Source organism: Monodon monoceros, unplaced genomic scaffold, assembly GCF_005190385.1.
Source record: "Monodon monoceros isolate NGI ecotype Baffin Bay Population unplaced genomic scaffold, NGI_Narwhal_1 Super_Scaffold_2, whole genome shotgun sequence".
Lineage (NCBI taxonomy): Eukaryota > Metazoa > Chordata > Mammalia > Artiodactyla > Monodontidae > Monodon > Monodon monoceros.
This window is the reverse complement of record NW_021703776.1, coordinates 34,128,188-34,148,722: the sequence shown is the minus strand read 5'-3', so window position 1 is coordinate 34,148,722 and position 20,535 is coordinate 34,128,188. Positions and strand designations below refer to the sequence as shown.

At 35.9% G+C, this 20,535-nt stretch overlaps 1 protein-coding gene across 1 annotated transcript in view; it reads left to right on the top strand.

Annotated features, from left to right (window-relative positions):
- Window positions 1–20,535, top strand: part of HDAC9 (histone deacetylase 9) — an 804,896-nt gene that overhangs the window by 600,099 nt on the left and 184,262 nt on the right. The window contains exons 19-21 of the mRNA XM_029233513.1: window positions 161–248; window positions 5,820–5,939; window positions 6,251–6,348. Coding sequence (XP_029089346.1) covers window positions 161–248; window positions 5,820–5,939; window positions 6,251–6,348 — 306 coding nt within the window. The remainder of the gene's footprint in view (window positions 1–160; window positions 249–5,819; window positions 5,940–6,250; window positions 6,349–20,535) is intronic.

The window sequence follows — 20,535 nt, the reverse complement described above, 5'->3', positions numbered from 1 at the left end:
TTGTTAGCAGATGGACTGAGAAATCTTGCGAGGTACTCCCAGAAGCAGATTTATGGCTTCAGAGATCATATAGCATTTTAAAAAATGCTCTGAACATTATTTATAATGGTTTTCCTGGCTGATTTGCTTTCTTATTTCTCTGTTCTTCTCTATTCCGCAGGGGGTTCTGCTTTTTTAATTCAGTTGCAATTACCGCCAAATACTTGAGAGACCAACTAAATATAAGCAAGATATTGATTGTAGATCTGGTATGTATTCCTGGCCAGAGCTGCATTTTCAGTGACTCTAGATAAAAGGGAGTGTATTTGTATTTCTCTGTTAGGTTGCCTTGCTTTTCGCACTTGCAGACAACTGAAGGGTGTGTTTCCTTTGAATGTGGAAACTCATTAAATTCAGGATTGCAGTTCTGAAACCATAAACATTCACGTTTCACTTTCATGGTGTTAACTGCAATTTAATGAGAAGAAGGCGCAGATCAGGGCAACTTTTATGATGCTTAAATGAATTGATACTTCCACAGTTAAAATAACCCAACAGAACCTGAATTTACTTTTCCCTGCAGAATATAGACTTTAAATAGTCAGATGTGCTGGAAAGAATGCTGTTGCTTTGGTAACCAATTGGCCACTTCCCCTGGTTAGCAATCATATTGCTTGTTGTGCAACAGTGGTATTATTAAAACAAGTCAGCATGTCATTTTTTCTGAAAAGATCTCAGATCATGTATGCCAGTTTGGGATGACTCCCGGCAGGAACCCTGAGTGATTAAAAGTCAGAGGCATTAGATTAGTCTTGCATTTTAACATGATGCATTCTTACACAATGGAGTTATAATTAGTTTAACAAATGGTTTGTTTAAATGCAGATGACACTTGGCAGGTTGTCTATAGTATATTTGTGAATAATGAGCTGGAGATCTGCCCCATACAAAAGGACCAACCCAGGAAAGGGCGAAAGAGAGCTGACTGGTGATTTATGAGCCCCGTTTTCGGTTTGCCTCCAGTTCACGAGGAGGTGTAATAGGTTGTCTGACAAAGCATAGACAGGAAATGAACCCTGGCATCCAAAGCTAACCTGCTACATCTGCACTTAATTAATTTTTGCAGGTGATAAAAGATTTAAAGGCAAAATATGTTAAAAGTTTTTTTTGAAGTGCAAGCCTTAATAGTCTAAATCTTGTTCATATCTGCACTCATAATTAAATCTTATTGGGAAGTCGTGGCCTCCCTGTCCCGCCCTCCGATTCAGTTAAGCAGGCACACCAAAGGGTTGAGAGAGCACAAACCAAGCCATGTGAAGAAATACTTAGTCAAGTTAAAATGAAGATAAAAGGAATGAAAGACTGATAACCATTTGTACTGTTTGGTATGAATGGTTATTTTCCACATCCTGTAGTGTAGCCTTTCTGCAAGTTCTTTGGTGCTGAGAGTATTGAAACCCAACTTCCCATGTATTTTCCAAACATGCTTATGTTTCAGTATAGGTCATAGTTCAACATTAAAGAAACGTGTTGAAGGCCTAGATATACTACAGCAGCAAGGTCTTAAAATTTTACAAAACGGAGGACATCAGTACCTATTTTCCCATGTATATACAAAATGACGTTTTAAATAATTAATAATCATTGGCTTGCATGATTTATAAGATGGTAAATTTAAAAAATATTTAATATGTTTCTAGAACTCTTAAGTTTTGCTCGAAAGATAAGCAAAAAACTTGAAGAAAGGTAGCAGACGAAGACCAAGGATTGTGGGAAAATTTTTCTATGCTTTCTAAATTTGTCACAATTATTCAGGAAGGAGATTGTTAAACTGTCACCCTATCCTTAAGAATTTTTTAGTATTACTTTCTGAGGAATCTCCTCTACTATGAAGATAATAACTGTTAAGAGGCTCTTTAAAAGCACATTTGTGACATCCAAACTCTAAAGCAATGAATTGTACAAGAGACTTGAAGGCTAAAATGCCTGGCTTGTGATAGATGAATATTTTGTACCTCAGAGGATTTGTGTGTAAGGTTTTGTTTTTGTACATGAATATAAGAATAAAAGATTGTTGGATGTAATTTGATATGATTTATAAATTAAGTTGCTTGGTAGCTATTAGGAGTGTCCTGTAAGCTTACTGCCCTTTGATTATGAATTTGCTCCATTATCCCACGTAAAGGATACTGATTTCCCAACAGGCTATAGTAAAAGAGAAGTTTTTGTTTTATATTCTCTAAATATATGAAGTTCTGTCCAAAGGGTTGCCTCTGAGATCACCACCAGCCCGCATATTCTTACTTTCAAGTCTTCCAAATTCTGCAGCTGCAGGGATACTTTGAGGAAATTCCCCTGTTTCTTCCAGCTGCCGAGAAGGAAGTTTTAAAGTGCCACGTGGCGCTGAGACATCCGTTCTCCCTGGCTGACAGGTCTGTTCTGCAAGTTAGCAGAGGAAAAGTGAAGGTTCTTCAGTGGCAGAAGAACTTCATTCCTGCATATACAAAGTCACTAACTTACCATCAATTCCTAGGCCAACAGAAGGCAGAGCTACTCCATTGTTTGAGCAGCTAGATTCCACATTTTTTAGATGCCTAGTAACAGAGAGCTCTAATTCACCCCCTATTTGAAGCCACAGCCAGATATCAGAGGCGTTGAGTATTTTAGGCAGGAATGATTCTAGTTGATCTGTGGAGCTTATTCATTCCAGTTCTCCTTCTGGGGAAGATTCCAAAGATACGCAGATTGGTGAGGAAAGAGAGCAGGTGCACTTGCTTTTCAGCTTGCAAGAGACTGGCCGTTGTGTTCAGGCGTGAACCTGTCCTAGAAGTAGGATTTGCCTGAATGACTCAGGTAGCTTTTATGTAATGTGACCTTCAGTTGAAAATAATATATTTTAGGCTATTTTCATTAAAAAAAAAAAAAGACACTTCAAATGTCCATAGATTTTAGGCAGTTCCATTTTTGGTCAAGCACCAAACTTGACCAAAGGATTGTCGCAAGTGCCCGTACTAAATAATTATGAGTGATAACATTAGTTGATAGAATATATAATTTATTCAGAGCTATTTTAACATTGTAGTGAAAACATGTTGGCTCTAAATCCTTGTATAGAATAAATTTTCACAGTATGTCGTTAACCAGTAAAATAGCGAAATTATTTTTCAGTATTTCCCAGCAAATCTTAGATACAAGATCTATTTTGAGGCTGTTCATGATTTGGTTCATTTCCTTACTATAGTAAGTCCTCATAATCACCAATAATTGTCTTATATTGATCTAGTATATATTTGTTGCTGTGGAGAAAAAATCCTCAGATCATACCTGACCAGTAAGTAGTTTGTATTTATATTTTCAGAGAAACTGGAAAAATACTCTCAAGATTATAAGTTGTTGCCCAAAACAAAAGGCACATTTGGACTTACCTTTATCTCTAAATGCTTTGTGAATATAAATATGGAATCAAGAATTATCCGAGTATTTTTAGAATGGGTTTGTGAATTTTAATGAATAATGTCTGTTGAAACCTTATTGTGCTGTGGGCAAGAGTATATTTCTTATCCTGAAATTTGTGCAACAATAAGCACCCAACACATTTTTGAAGAACATATTATTTTATATCTAAGACAAATGATCTTTTATTTGACCTTCTTAGATAAACCTTTACAACATCAAGGCAATATTTTTCTGGTTTGCAAACTGTGGATGTATCTAGGCCCAGCAAAAAATTTTTCTTACAACGCTGACTAAAAATTCTATCCTGTAGTAGCAATGCAAACATTCTATCACTGTTATTTTTCAAAATATTTTGTTTGTCCATCCTCTAGGTATCCAGTAGCAAATTCAAGACATTGTGGGTTAAATTGTATCATTTTTGTTCTCATAAAGGACAAGTTTTGCTATTTCCTCCTTCCTTTCCTTTAAACGTTCAGAAATCCAGGAATTAATATATATATTTTTCAGTAAGCTATTTTTTTCCTGATGTGTGTGTATGCCTTTAGTCAGTATAATTTTCTGGAAAGAAGCCTTTCTTTCCAAATATTTTATGATCCCTTAATTGATTTTGGATATGTGTACTATGTAAAAGGGGGGAAGATTAGTGTATGTCTACACTGTGGATAGCAAGCTCACTGCTTTTAGAACCCACCAAAAGGAGGTTTTGGTGGTGTCTAGTGAGGGAGTTCTGGGCTGGAGGTTGAAGTGGAGACAAGTTATATAAACCTCAATAAGGAGCAATAATGACCACCAGGCTCACTTCATAGGTTTGCTAAGAAGATCAAAGAGATAATGAATGTAAGTGTAAGTTAACAGCATAATGGTTATGAGTTTGGCCTTTGGAGTGAGAAGTGGATTCAAGACGCTGTCTTGAAAAATAACTGAAGCTCTCCAAGTCTCAGTCTATTTACCTTTTAAATCAGCGATAATATCATATACCTCATATAAATGTTAAATAATCTATGTAAGATATTTAATATGGTACCTGACTCAAAAATTGTAGGAATCATTGTTGAAAATAGTGTGATTCTTACTGATATAAAATACAGTGTAAGTAAGTAGTTACAAGTGACCAATACTTTTTTATAACAGAACCTGGAACTATAAATGTTACACATGTAGCAGTAATATTATATTAAATACAAATATATAGGTTATTCACTTTTATGAGTCATTTATTTTATCTTGTTCAGAAGCTATTAGGAACCATATTAACTGAGACTCTTAACACTTGGGGTCTTTTAGTAAGGATGTTTTTAAAAATGCTATTGGTTTTATTTTTCCTATATCTTTTATCAATTCCAGCATGTTTATATCATAAAACAATTAGAAAAAAAGAACTATTAAGTTTTGAATCATTATCAAATACAAATGTCCTAAGAATTTTTTTTCTTTCATTTTAATGAAACAGACCCCTTTTTTTTCCTGTGGGAAGGGGGAGTGGTGTGGAGAAAGAAAAAATAGGAAGAAGGAGGCTGGGAAGAGAGCCATAATATAATATTAAAATTAGGCAGATTGGACAAGATTGCATAAAAGCCCATGCCATCTTTCTGCTTTGGCCCAAATGATTTAATAGCTAATGAGCTCACGCTCCTGTGTCTTTGACTCTTGCCTTCACGATTTTACCAAAATAAAGTATGAAGTCCTTTTTGCATCTGGCATCTCTTTTGAAGTCATTCTAACTGCTGAGGGACTGCTAACTGAATTGAACGCTTCGAGAAAGCCAATTTATTCAGCTGGTTGCAAAGCCTTTGACCTTAATGGTGGGACTTGGCAAATCAATGCATACACGTATGTTTAGTGTTCTGTCAAGAATTGCGAAAATGCTCTGTAAGCCATAGATCCTTCTGCAAAATACTAGTTTGTAGTTTAAACATTAGTCTTTCTTCAGAGGCCAATGAGGCTAGTTAATTAAGCCTAAGGGGTTATGAACTGTTGGCAGTTAATAAGTCATAAAATTCCTCCATAAAACAGGATGCGAGATTCCATCACTGAAGCAAAGAGTACAAAGGGCCGGTGTATAAATATCTAATTGTACCAAAGGACTGGGCTTTCTCAATGACTGCTCATCTGGAGTCTCCAGGGCATGTTTGCTGTGGTTTCCTGATTTTTAGAAGCCAGTTTAAAAAATGAGTGCATTAAAGGGTAATTTGCCTGAAAGTTCAGGAAGTAAAGGGGGTGGTGTGGAAGCAAGCTGAACAGGAGAAAGAAAGAGAGACATACAAGACAGCAAATGAGAAGGAGGGTGGGGTAGAAAGACAGGGAACTAGAAATTAGAAAAGTTGTCTCCACACAGAGTGAGACAGGACTGTATTTGTCATCTGGTTTTTTTTTTCCCCCTGTAGGATGTTCACCATGGAAATGGTACACAGCAGGCCTTTTATGCTGACCCCAGCATCCTGTATATTTCACTCCATCGCTATGATGAAGGGAACTTTTTCCCTGGCAGTGGAGCCCCAAATGAGGTTCGGTTTATTTCTTTAGAGCCCCACTTTTATTTGTATCTTTCAGGTAATTGCATTGCATGATTACCCCTAATTTTCTTGTCCTTTGCTGGTGTTTTAAATTACACGAGATTACTGAATTGTCCCACGGGACCAAGAACCAGTGCAGAACAAGTGCATAACCCAGAGCACTGGTTGTCAAGCAAAGTTGGGCTGATTTGACATGTTGTTTGATGTTTATTTCAAGAGCTCACATGTGTTTGTTTTCCTCTCTTCTTGCTTCTTCCCTGTGCTCTTCTCTACCCACTGTGGTGTGGTTTTTCTCTTCCTAGGTTGGAACAGGCCTTGGAGAAGGATACAATATAAATATTGCCTGGACAGGTGGCCTTGATCCCCCCATGGGAGATACTGAGTACCTTGAAGCGTTCAGGTTGGTACTTCTTTCTCTGAAAGTGGAAAATTAGAAAACAAATGAAACAACACCAAATGTAAAAGAGAAATGTAAATTTCTAACTAAGGTAAAGTAGCTAAAGGAGTCATTCTATTAAAGCTCCAAAAAATGTTTGGTTTGAGGGACCTGAATATTGCTACAAAGCCACTTAAGGAGTATGTGTACCAAAAAAAGGTACATCAAGACCTAGTTGTAGTCAATGGCCAGGAATGTTCCCCTCTTTCTACCAAAAAAAAAGGGAAAAAAAGATTTTATTATTAAGTAGTCTGGAAAATTCTGCCTATTATGACATATGATGTGATTTAGAATGGACATTAGCATATTAACCGCTCTGGGAATTCCTTCACTACCTATTTAACTTTTTTGAACAGACATTTTGCAAACTTCACTGGACTAAAGAATTTTTTGCACATATTTTTACACACAGCACCACTTGGCATTCTTAGTTCCAAGGAACATTGGCCTAGGCAGTCTCATTTCATGGTTAAGTAAATGACTTTTCCCTATCATAATATGTGTATTTTCCCTCTCACATTAAAACACCAACTGATTAATTGGTTGTTGCCAGTTTCTTCAGAAAATGTAGGCAGTAATTAAAATGTATATTAATATATACACATTGCTACTATTTTTCTAAAGAGCTCTAAAAATTAGTTGAAACAAGAAATACAATAAATTAAAAGTTGTTGTTTTGGATATAGTTTTTTAAGGCATTTATTCTCTGGAATTAAAATTTTGTTCAGTGTTTGGAAAGGTCTATTTTTTAAGGGAAATAGAAGATTATGTCAATATGTGCCTCACTTGCAAGATTTTAGGAGATTTTAACCTATTGGTACTGCATGAATTTTGGATGTTTTGTTTATTTGAAGCAAAAGCAACTGCATGATAAGAAATTTTTGAAGCATTCTTTTCTTTGGCTAATTTACCAATTATAAATTCCCAAGGGAAAAATCCTGTTGACAACGCATCTGAAATAGATAAGAAAATTTTTTAATCAGTAAAGTTTTGATGGGTTCCTGTTGTCCTGTGTATCATTCATACTTCAATTTCTCCTTTGAGAGTCATTTCTCATTTGAAAACAGGCCCAAGAAAAATGATAGAAAATTGCTATTTTTAAGAATATACATTAAAATAAATGTATTATCTTGATATTTGAGGAAAATTCTACTCATATTTCAGATTTGTACTTTGAAAAAAATGTACATGTTCTATAGTACATGTATCTTTACTATTTATAGGAAAAATAGGTGAAATAAGTTTATTTATTTTGACTTAGGCTGTCTATGAAGATATCTTGCGTTAATTAGCAGTAAAAGTAAACAACTATATTAAGAAACTATAGGGGTTTCAATATTATGAGTTCTTTTTGCAACATAACAAAACAGTATTAATGTTTTAAAGGAACTCTAATGGGATAATAGGTTTTTACATTATCTCCCATATGAATTTATTTGTCTGTTTACCAAGTTGACCTAGTAACTTACATGATACACACATTAAGTTCTCAACTTTACCATAGCATGTGATCATAGTCATTGGTCTGCAACATAGAATTACTAGTTTTTTATTATCACAATACTATTTGTGGTACTGTTGCTTTACATAAGAATGCATTATGCATTCACAGCAGGGAAGGATAATTAATATTTTGTATCTGTTTGTTCTCTCATGACAAAGTTAATGGTAGATGAGATTTTTTTAAAAGAACCCCTTTGAACACAACAATTACATTAAATAATGTGAAAACAGATATTAAGTGTACACTATTGATTTTTTACTGAAATGGTTAAGTGAATCAAGTGCTCCTGAAAGTGTTTGAACGTCCCCAAGAATGGCACCTTCTCTTTGCCTGGAATGTGGACACTTTATTTTAGAAAACTTTTTTAAACTTCCCCGTGTGGTCACCATATCCAGGCTTAATTAGAGGAGAAGCAGCATTATTCAGCTAGGCTGCAGAAATGTAAAATTGTGACTTTTAATATTCATAGTTATTTAAGAACCAGATTTAAACTATAATAATTCTGTCAGTTTTTCACTATACTATACCATGTCTGCTTGCTGCTCAATGTGTATAACTAGAAATACTTGTAAACTTTGTAAGGAGGAATCAAGAAAGTAAGTCTTTCATTCAAAAAATATTCATTGAACACTTAGTATGTGCCAGGAACAATGGCGAGCACTTGGAATTTAGAGCCAGTTTGCTCTCAGGGAACATAATAGAAGTGATACTTATTGTTCTGGTGAACAGATGCCCTTAGACATAGAGAGGATAAAATGATGAATTCTTCCTGAAGGGTTTCGGGAAAGGCTTCATCAAGTATTGTTCAACCTGTGCATTCAAAGATGAGTGGGAGTTTTTAAGGGGTAAAAGAATTGGAGTAGGGGAATTCATACTAGGCAGAGAGAATAGACTGTGGTGTGAAAAGCATGGAGCCATAAAATGACCTTGCTCTGTGGGCTCAAGAGCGTGAGGGGGGGATTGCGTGGCAGGTATACAGATCATACTTCATAAAGTCTTTTGCAGGCAAAGAGTGCCCAGCTAAATATATTAATTTCTTTCTAATTTGGGGCTCTAGTGCGATAGACTCCCAAATAATTTTTAACATAGTATTATTTTATAAGCATATCCTTCTTAATAGAATCCTTTTTTTAAGTATTGAAACTAAAGCTCTTTCTGGCATCTGTGCGTGGGTGCAGAATACAGAGGTTGGGAGAAAAGTAAATGGTACCTTTTCTTTTTTCTCAATTTTTAATTGTTTCTGGACTATGATAAGTACCTTTGTAAGGAAAGCCTCTCTGAAACTCCATTTATAATAGGATATAAGATGGCTGCTAATTTTAAATTTGCATATATATTGCCTTTGTGGTCTCTATTATGTGTTTTTTTCTGTGGCAAAAATAAAATTACAGGCAAACCAAACATTTTCATGTTTGCTATAAGTTTTAAACATAGTTTTAAAAGTATAATAGAATATCTAAATTAGTACAGATAATTAGTTGTTTCTTCCCTGTAGTTATCATTCATCTCTGAAATAATTGAAGGTTATGATTCAGATTTTTCTCAAGAGTTTTTAAAATCTTCAAATAATTTCAAATATCTTCTATGTTCACCTAAAATATATTTCTAAGGTTATCATTTTATTAAATAATTATGGGTATTTGTATTAAGGTCTACATGACGGTTCTAGATTATAAATTTTATAGACATCATGGCTGTTTCTTAAGTGGTTTGTATAAGCCACAGAACTACTATATGGAAGGGCCATGATGTGGCTCTAAAATCTATGCTCTAGGGCTTCCCTGGTGGCGCAGTGGTTGAGAGTCCGCCTGCCGATGCAGGGGACACGGGTTCGTGCCTGGTCCGGGAAGGTCCCACGTGCCGCGGAGCGGCTAGGCCCGTGAGCCATGGCCCGCTGAGCCTGCGCTTCCGGAGCCTGCGCTCCACAATGGGAGAGGCCACAACAGTGAGAGGCGCGCATACCACAAAAAAAAAAAAAAAAAAAAAAAATCTATGCCCTTTCTATACCACCACACTGCTACTCTTTTCTACTATTCATGACTTAAAAGACTAAGGTGTGATAAAGCATAGTGAACTTATACTGAAACATAAGGCCTTCTACCCCAAACCTAAATCACAAATGCCTAGTACACAGCATGGCAGAGAAGAGCTATTAAGTAATACTGGCTGAATGAAACAATTAATAAATAAATAAATCAGAGAAGAAAGGGGGAGTAATACACTACAGTAGAAGCATTGGAAACCCGTGAGGGACCTGCATGAATCCTATCTCTTGGTCCCTCAAGGAGCATGCTTCACAAAGAACTCTGAACACCCATTCATTTGCTTATAACAATTTCAAATGTCTTCTCTTCATGCAACAAATTTGCTAAATGCCTGCTTAGCAGCTTCTGTTCCAGTCACTTCAAAATATTGTTCCAATGGTTCTGTCTTATCCATAATCCCTAGATGAGTGCTGGACACATTTTTTCTAAAGATTAATTCTTTAAGAGTTCTATAGATATTAAAGTGGTTATTTATATAAGAGAATTTATTTTTTGTACAATATTATATGTTATAGGTGTACAGTATAGTGATTCACAATTTTTAAAGATTATACTCTATTTATAGTTATTATAAAATGCTGGCTATATTCCCTATGTTATACAATATATCATTGTAGCTTATTTTGTACATAATAGTCTGTACCTTTTAATCCCCTACCTCTAAATTGCCCCCCTTCCCTCTCTCCACTGGTAAGTACTAGTTTGTTCTCTATATCTGTGAGTCTGCTTCTTTTTTGTTATATTCACTAGTTGTACTTTTTTAGCTTTTTCATATAAGTGATTCATGCAATATTTGTCTTTCTCTTGTCTTATTTCACCTAGCATAATGCCCTACAAGTCCATCCATGTTGCTGCAAATGACAAAACTTTATTCTTTTCTATGGCTCAGTAGTATTCCATTGTGTGCATACACACACACACACACAGACACACACATACACACCCTACATCTTCTTTATCCATTCATCTGTTGATGGACCCTTAGGTTGCTTCCGTATCTTGGCAGCTGTAAATAATGCTGCTGTGAACATTGGGGTGCCTATATCTTTTCGAATTAGTGTTTTTGGTTGTTTTGGGATGTGTACCCAAGAGTGAAATTGCTGGGTCATATGGTAGTTGTATTTTTAATTTTTTGAGAAACCTTCATGCTCTTTTCCACATTGGGTGCACTAATTTACATTCCCATCAACAGTGTGTGCGAGTCCCCTTTTCTCCACATTCTTGCCAACATTTGTTATTTGTGTTCTTTCTGATGATAGCCATTCTGACCGGTGTGAGCTGATATCTCATTGTGGTTTTCATTTGTATTTCTCTGATGATTAGCGATGTTGAGCATCTTTGCATGTGTTTGTTGGCCATCTGCATGTCCTCTTTGGAAAAATGTCTATTCAGTTCTTTTGTCCATTTTTTAATCAGGTTATTTGGTTTTCTGATGTTGAGTTGTATGAACTATTTATATATGTTGGATATTAACTCCTTATTGGTCATATTATTTGCAAATATTTTCTCCCATTCAGTTAGTTGTCTTTTCATTTTGTCAATGGTTTCCTTTGCTTTGCAAAAGTTTTTAAGTTTAATTAGGTCCCTTTTGTTTATTTTTGCTTTTATTTCCTTTGCTTTAGGAGACAGATCCAAAAAATATATATTGCTATGATTTCTGTCAAAGCGTATTCTGCCTATGTTTTCCTCTAGGAATTTTATGGTCTTACATTTAGGTCTTTAATCCATTTTGAGTTTATTTTTGTATATGATATTAGAGAATGTTCTAATCTCGTTCTTTCACATGTAGCTGTCCAGTTTTCCCAGCACCACTTATTGAAGAGACTGTCTTTTCTCCATTGTATATTCTGGCTTCCTTTGTCATAGGTTAATTGACCGTGAATGTTTGGGTTTATTTCTGGGCTCTCTATTCTGTTCCATTTATCTATGTGTCTGTTTCTGTGCCAGTGCCATAATGTTTTGATTGCTGTAGCTTTTATAATAGTCTGAAGTCAAGGGAGAGTGATTCCTCAAGCTCTGTTCTTCTTTCTTAAGATTTTTTAGGATGTTCAGCCTCTTTTGGGTTTCCATACAAATTTTGAGTTTATTTTTTCTAGTTCTGTGAAAAATGCCATTGGTATTTTGATAGGAATTGCACTGAATCTATAGATTACCTTGGGTAGTATGGTAATTTTAACAGTATTAGTAGTCTGTTCATACTGTATTATCATACTGGGCAAGATAATATGTATCTCATGCTTCTAATTGAATCTAATGAGGAAAACATCTCCATGTGTTTAAAAAAAAGAGTAGCAATTTCCAATGTAGAAATAAAATATTAGTAGTCCTTCAAATTATTCCTATTTTATTGGATAGATAAATAAATGAATGAATGAGTGAATGAATGATGATCTCTGGATTTTTAATTTCAAAAAATAGGTTAAGCCCTTTACATTTGGAAGGTATTGATGAAATAATAAATGACTCATTTGGCACACACTGAAAACAAGCTAAGAGATTGGCTTAGAGCTGTTGATCTGGGTTCCTTAGATGCAAACAAGTTGTGATTTTTAAAAAATTACTGCTCTCCAAGCTAACGTGTTTATAGTCTGTAGCTACCATAATTAATATTTGCTAATGGTAAGGATTTCCAAATACAAACGGTCTGTAAATATCAGGTCTTCGGGCATGTTCACCTCTGGGGGAAAACTTCTAAACAGAATGATTCTGTTTCACCAAGGTTGTCAGTATGCCAACTGAAAAAGAGGATTTGAGCAAGTTATCTAGTCTAGAAAATAAATATCTAGTCAAAATATGTGTTGTGGGCTTCCCTGGTGGCACAGTGGTTGAGAGTCTGCCTGCCGATGCAGGGGACGCGGGTTCATGCCCAGGTCCGGGAGGATCCCACGGGCCGCGGAGCGGCTGGGTCCGTGAGCCATGGCCGCTGGGCCTGCGTGTCCGGAGCCTGTGCTCCGCAGCAGGAGAGGCCACGGCGGTGAGAGGCCCGCGTACCGCAAAAAAAAAAAAAAAAAAAAAAGTGTTGTTATTTCTATTGTAAACTAGCTGTTTTTTCTTTTCATTGATTTATGAAGTATCTCTTTAATCAAAATGTGTTTATGCTTGCAAATGTAGCCTTTGCTAAAATACTTTGACCATACAACCAATAGAATGTTTAAAAATTAGCATATTTATTACGAAGTCAAAGCAGCTGAATCAGTTGGACATATACAAAGAGCCCAAACAGCCTATATCTCTTTCCATTGTCTTTGGTTTATACCTGTTTGCTTTAATGATATAAGCAAATTTAAAATCCATTGATACAAAACTGTGACTGGAAACTTGACTAGATAACATCTATTCTCAGTTCATCTGTCACACTGTCAATTCTATTGTAGATACAGCATCTTTAAAATAGAGCTTCCTATGACTTCTCCTGTTTGTGGCAAAAATAGAAACATATGCATTTAACTTGAGAGCAGAGAATAGAGCCCTTAATTGTCATATTCATAGAGCAGCTATTCCTCAGACAACTAGTCAGTAATGGTTAGCTTGGAGTTTTCTTAGAGTGGTTGAATTTACCATGGAATGATAGTAGATAATTTGGGGCAGTGAACATAAATAAGTACAATATTTTATTTTCTTTTGTTTTATCAAACATATCGTTGTTATAACTAATTTTAGAGCACTGACTTCTAAATAGTCTTGGCATATGCATAGTCTGAAATTTAGAGGTTGCTTAATTCTGTCTGAGAAATGAGATGGGATCATAGTAAATATTTATGTTCTCTCGTTGGTAATGACAACTAAGTACATATTTTTATGGTTATTTTTATCATATTTTAGTGAAATTTCATGGTAAGAGAATGTAAAGTAAAACTATTATAAAAATAATAACATAATATAATGATAATAATATCATAGTAATATAGAAATTCATTGAGGACTTGCTAGTTGCTCATTTCTTTTCATCTTTACAAGTTGTTGAATTAAGTGCTCCCAGTTTCCAGATGAGGATACCAAGCCCCCCTTGAGTTCAGTAGGTTGGTTACCTGATGTCACATAGCTGGTTAACGGTGATCAGGGACTGGGTGGCAAAAAGTGTGAGTGTAGAGACAGTACTCCTTTGGCCCTGAGCTATAAACTGTAGTTCCTCTGTCAAGAGTAGGGGTAACAAAACAATAATAAACTGAGAAATTCTTTGCCAGTGCATTTTAGTCTATCCAGCATTTATCTTCGACATCTAAATTGGTAATACTATTTTAAAATTGAAAATTTCTCCCTGATTCTCACTACCCTTGTATCATATAATAATTCCAAGCAACTTCTCTTTGTGCCTTTCCTCATGTGCCACATTAAGCCTATCAAATAACACCCCTATAATTTTTCTTCCTTTTGATAACGAGACTGTTTACAATGGAAAATATATTTTTTCCTTTTTTGTTAAAACAAATTTTTTTTATTATGTACACATTTAGATGTTTTTGGAATGGGTATGTGATTGAACTTGAGAAAACCCAAATTAAATTTTAATAGAACATAGACTGATAAATGAATGCTTAGCTCCAATTTTGAAATAAAGAATGATTTGTTGTCATCTAAAAATCATACTCAATACTGCAAAATGATTTGGGGTCTTATTTTGTCTATAAGAACTGTGGTTGATGCTTCCCAGCCTTGAAATGGATTTTCAATTGTTAATGACAACCAAATATATTATGCTCATGATAGTATGTATTTTCCCAAGGATGTTGAAGACATTTTGGGAAAGAGGGTGGAATTTCTTGAAGCAATTTGCCAATATGAAATACTGTACATATCAAATTGGCCCTACTACCATCTTTCTCAGACCATTTATCATAGCTCACAAATCAAGCCCACATTTTCTCTTTCTGAAAGACTTGGCTAATAAAGAAGATGTGGGCTTCAAATCCAAACTTGTCAATCAATCTTGGGAACAAAGCAGTAATGATTTTCATCTATTGATATTTTATTTCAGTGAAGAGCAATACATATGAAATTACTGCTGGAGTGATCTACAGTTTTATTCATTGTCCAGATTCTGTTCTTTATATTCAGCATGTAGAGATGTTTCAAGAAGTTTTATCAGAATAGGTCAGAAGAAAAAGATCTATAGGAATAAATTTTAGAAAGCTGTCAGCTCTATCTGCTCTTTAGTTTCAGCAATAAGTATAGTTTAAGAATAATTTTTCTCTTTCATCTGTGCAACATATTGTACCAATTTTCATCAAAAAATTACAATTTCTATAGGTGTGTGTCTCTAGATACCCTTAGAATTTTGCTCTTTGACCCTGGGAGTAAATTGATCTTATGCACACCTGTCTTCCTTGGGAAACTTGCAAACTTCATTTTTGAGCTGAGCATCAAAGAGATATGATATTATTAGACAGTATAGAACTCAGGTAAAAAGTCCAGGAAGTATCTTGAAGTGCTTGAAGTTTTGAAATGTGAATTATATTATCTTCTGTGAAGAACTATTTAAAATAGTTCAAATGCAAGGCATAGTTTTTATTATTATTTTAAAAGGTCAAATCAACTGTAAAAATTTTAAGACATTTTTCCATTCTGACTTAGAACAGTTTTAAAGCCAGAAATTTCCAGGAATTTGTGTAGCAATTATACAGTTTTCCAAATAATAAGGACTAATTAAAAGAGTAGCTATGTTCTATTAAGTTTTCCTTAGCACTTCTCTCTAAGAAAGAAAGCAGTTTGCGTGACTAGAAACGATTTGTTTTTATTTTCAAGATGGAACAGTGGATTACAAAACCTTGCCTTGCACAAAATCCTCCCAACATATGTGTAATACTCAGAGATATCAGGAAATGAAAGCCTTCTACGAAATATTATTGTGAAGCATTTTAGGCCAGAAATAGCAGATCTTTTGGACTGTCAAGCAGCTCAGATCAATTCATCAACTTAAATCATCTCATCTAGTAATAATGGAATTGGTGTGCAGTTAATTATGACATAGCCAGAATGGAAGATAAATATAATTAATAAACTATGGAGTCACACTTTTTTCACAGCTTTAGTGAATATTTTAAGATTATGCTTCATTTACTGGTAAGATAAAGCCGAATGAAAGTCACTTATCCTGTATTTCATTAAACAACTATTTATTAACCAAATTTCAATGCCTTTTGTTCTTCATGTGTTATCTTGAAACTGAATAATTCCCCTCCATTTCCATGATTTCACACCTAAAGTTTACTGTAACTAAGTTTGAGATGACAAATAATGTGAAAAAAGAGATAGAACTTTGTTTTAATATACCATAAATGTAAATTTGTAATCTTTTTTCTGAACTAGATAAATATAATGTTTACTAATAGAAATTTACTTATTAACTTTTCCAAGTAAAAGGGTCCACTTTGGGAAACTTGTGTTCAATAGGAAGTCTGTTCAGATATTACGTCTGAGGTTCAGGGCTGAAGCTTACACCATTTTCTGGTAGGCAGGACTTTCAGATAGTAGTCCAAGTCTTTGCATGACATCAGATATCTGAATGATAGATTCAGTTTTCCATATTTCATCCCAATGATTTGATGTCATGTAGATGAAACTTGTCAACATTTGTTCCCATTTATATAGACATTTAAACTCCTCTGGCACTTTTATAGAAGGGTGAGGACTTGTCCTTGTAACTCTTATAAATCTGTCCATCTTTCTTATGGGCGCCCCAGTTCTGGTATTTGTTGTCTAAATATCTTCTACTCCAAAGATCAGCCCTGTTGTTGTGAAGCCATACGGAGGTCAGCAGGCTTATAGACTGCGTAACTCCTAATGGGAAAGGCTCAGCAAAGTAACATTCTTGCCATTATAATTCATATTTTGCAATTTAAAAAGTGGGTGGGAGGGGAATTCCCTGGCAGTCCAGTGGTTAGGACTCCACGCTTCCACTGCAGGGGGCTTGGGTTTGATTCCTAGTTGGGGAACTAAGATCCCACAAGCCATGCAGAGCAGCCAAAAAAAAAGTTTTGAGAATACACAGTCTGAGCCTCTGGAGAAAAAATTAGACATTTTATCCAAAAGAAAAAAAAAGTGGGCTGGAGAAGGGGGAGATGGATGCGTGAGTCACCTTTCAATCTCAGCAGAATTTTAAATCCATCTGCATCTCAACTTGGGCATATTTTGCATCCCAAAATAATTGCAGAAATGGCTGTCAAAAAATAGCCTCTACATTATCTTACGTATTAAAGATGTATATTGTTGTAGTTGAAAACAGAATATTGGTTCACCTAGGATGTATATTTTTTGTTGTTTCATAACTTCTTGAAATTAAAGCAATATTGGAATTACTGAAATGGACTGAATAATAGTGAAAGCTAAGATGTGAAGGGGAGTTTATTTACAATCCAGATTAAGCATGGAGCTGGCACAGATCTATAATTTAAAAGTTTTATAGCCCAAAGAAAGCTTGATCTTCTGTGCTTTCAGTTTCAGAAGTCTCTTAAATGTTAAAGTTGCCGCATTGGGCCTCTGACTTTGCTTTGTGTACCCAAGTCCTCTCCCTTGTATAAGTTTCTGATATCACTTCCCTTTCATATTCCAGGACTTCTAAATTGAAAATACATTTGCAGAAATTATTCAGTGATGCCTTTTTCTGCAATAAACATAATTTTTCCAAGTGACTCAGCAGGTGAAAAAGGCAGGGACAGAAATAATAAAAACTGGGGTGTGTCTTATTTTATTGATTCAGTTTAGTTATCTGATTAAATTCTAAATTACTCAGAAGACTGAAGTCTGTCAGAAGCTTAATATATTGCCCTTAGTTTAGTTATTTGAGGGTATGACAATTGATATAAATCAAATACAGGATCCAAATGAAAAATAATAATTATGAAAGAAGGATCACTCACTTGTTAGTTTACTAGTGTCAATTTTTTGAAAGTAAACAAATTACTGTTTTGTGTCTTCTAAAAAAGCAATGGTATCTCTATATAGATATACAGACATAATGTTTGACACAGTTCTCTAAACATGCTTTTGAAGAAATTAGAATGTAAAAAGATCATCCCATTGTCAGAGCTGAGCATGAAATCCTGTACCAAGTTTGAAGGCCCACTTTAAAATTTTGTTATTTTATAATACCTTTGGAAAAGTGTATTGTTCCTTGTACAATACCCACATATTCTGCTTTGGAATGGCTCCAGACTGTTACTGAACCACGAGGTTGCCCCCTGGTGCTTTATATATTGTTTAATTGTTTGCCTTTGGTGGATGTTTTTATTAAAAGCCTATTCTTTAGGATAAGACCAAAGTGTCATTTTAAGAACAGCAGAAGCGGAGCTGCTCCGTCCCATAGCTCTTTTTCATAGGTGCGTTAGTGAACACTGGATGCAGCTAATGAGCCTGCCAACATTTTTTCTTGTAATACTTCAAAAAGAGCAACAAGAACAACAAACAAAACCCGGGATTTTTATTTTCCTCCCATAAAACATGACTGCGCTGGCCAGAAGAGCTGTGAGTTTGAATGGCTGTGCCCAGGGCAGTAGGGAAGAGAGGTGTTTGTCGGCTGTGTATGCTCACCCACTGCTCTGTCTGTGTCTTGGTCCAGGAGGAGCTAGTCTGGCGTTACATGCACCTTGGCACACATGGCCAGGTCACGCCCGAGGAGCTTGGGGGGCAGGGAAGTCCATGTGTTAGGAGGGCCGTGGTGGGCTTCCTGGGGTGTTCAGCAAACCCATGTATGCTGTAGTGTACGTCGCAGCTACAAAGCAAGTTCTTAATGTCCTCCCCCTCCCCACAATCCAGTTGTAAGATAAGTATCATTCTGAAGTTCTCAGATCACTCTGAATAGAAATTAGGTCTGGAAAAAGTTATTAATCTAATGATTTTAATTCTAAATGTTCTCCCTGAATATTTTCTTCTCTGAAGTGGCATCATCGTATCACTCACTGATTTCTCAGAAGTTGGCTCTGGAGAGAATTCAGTGTTCTCTAGCAGGTCCTTGCCACAAAGAGCAAGCAAGAATTCGATTAGTCTTCCCAAGCTAGTCTTCCTGACTGTGACCCACCCTCAGGCAAGAAGCTTGAAGGCAATGTACCTTGATACAATTTCTAGGACTTAAATGATCTCATTAAATTCCAATGCTAGATATCATGTTGACATTTGAGGAAATATGATTATTGACAAAATGTAAGCCTGTTATACACTATATCACTTCAAAAGGAGAAAGGCCATTAGGCCATAATTACATCAGAACAGTATACACATTTGGCTGGTTTATAAACTGTCACTTTCAGAAGTACCAAGACATAAAAGTCTCCAAAGTTTCCATTATGACCCTATTTCCAACAGTCTTCTCTGACAAACTAAATAAATTACTGCATGTATTGGACCTTTGAGGCTTGGGGCAAAGAATGGAAAAATTATTTACAAAAGCTTGAAAATATTTAATCACTAGAGGCAGGGGGCAACGGTGTTTTAATTAGCAGGTCCTCGGGCCATTGGCTGACTGGAGGCTTTCTCAAACAACCACACAAATGCACTGAATAGCTGTTTGCCAGCCTTAGGGTCAGGTCTGAGATGAAACAGATAAGATAATTGGCTCTAATGAAATCCAGAAGGCCTTGGCTTTCTTGTTTGAGCTTGGATTTGAAAAGTGCGTGTGGAAGTGAGGCTTAATTCAAACCAGAACGGAGCTAGGCCCGCTTCTTAGTGACTTTGATATTGTTTGAAGTTCTAAAAGTGTTCGCCACACCACTAGCCTGCTGGGCTGGGCCTCCCTGGTACCCTTAATTACTAAGCTTTATTGCTGACTTTACTACACAGGAAAGGGACCATTATATGTTCCATCAACATCAGCTCTTCTCAGATTGGAGGAAAGGGCAGGGTTAAAGGCCACTGTAGGAAGGCAAAAACTTCACTTTGAGGTAGTCAGATCATTTACCAGTGTTGGATTTCACCGTTATGCCCATACATTCCTTACAACACAGAAGCCCAATTTCCATTTTTTAAACAAGTGATTACTTTTCAAAACATTTTTGTTTGTTGCTGTTTTTTTGCAGAGAGAACATTTATTTTTAGGGGCTGAAATGATTGCACCTGATATATTGGAGAAAAAAAAAAAAAAGTAACACCTCCCAATTAATCATCACACCAGAAAGGTCTGGTTGGATTCTGTAATAAGGAGGATTATTATTAATGCTCCTTTGAAGTGGAAATAAGTGAGGAACCCTCCTGTGGTGTGAGAGTTGTCCTGACACCCTGAGGAATAAAGACCCCTCAGGAGACTCTACAAAATTAAATCCCAGCTTCTAGAATCTCTCACAAAGGGGTTATACAAAAGTGCTCTCAATCCAGTTCAAAGCCAAGAAGCAGAAATGAGGAAGTCTCCCTCCTAGGGGTTGGCTGCAGTGTCACCAAGCATTCTGTCCTCTGCAAGCTTGCTGCTGCTCTGTTGCTTTTGGTCCATTTGGTAAAGATGGATTATGCATCTTAGCGAATTAATAATTATTCAAGCCTTAGCCCTCTCCGACAAGGAGATCTGGTCATGCTATGAAAGCCAAGGGACGTGGAGTTCAGGCCTATTTCCTGCCCTACTTATCACGTCTTGGGTAGGAAAGTCATGAGTGATACCATCTGACTTAGCTCTTTTGGAAA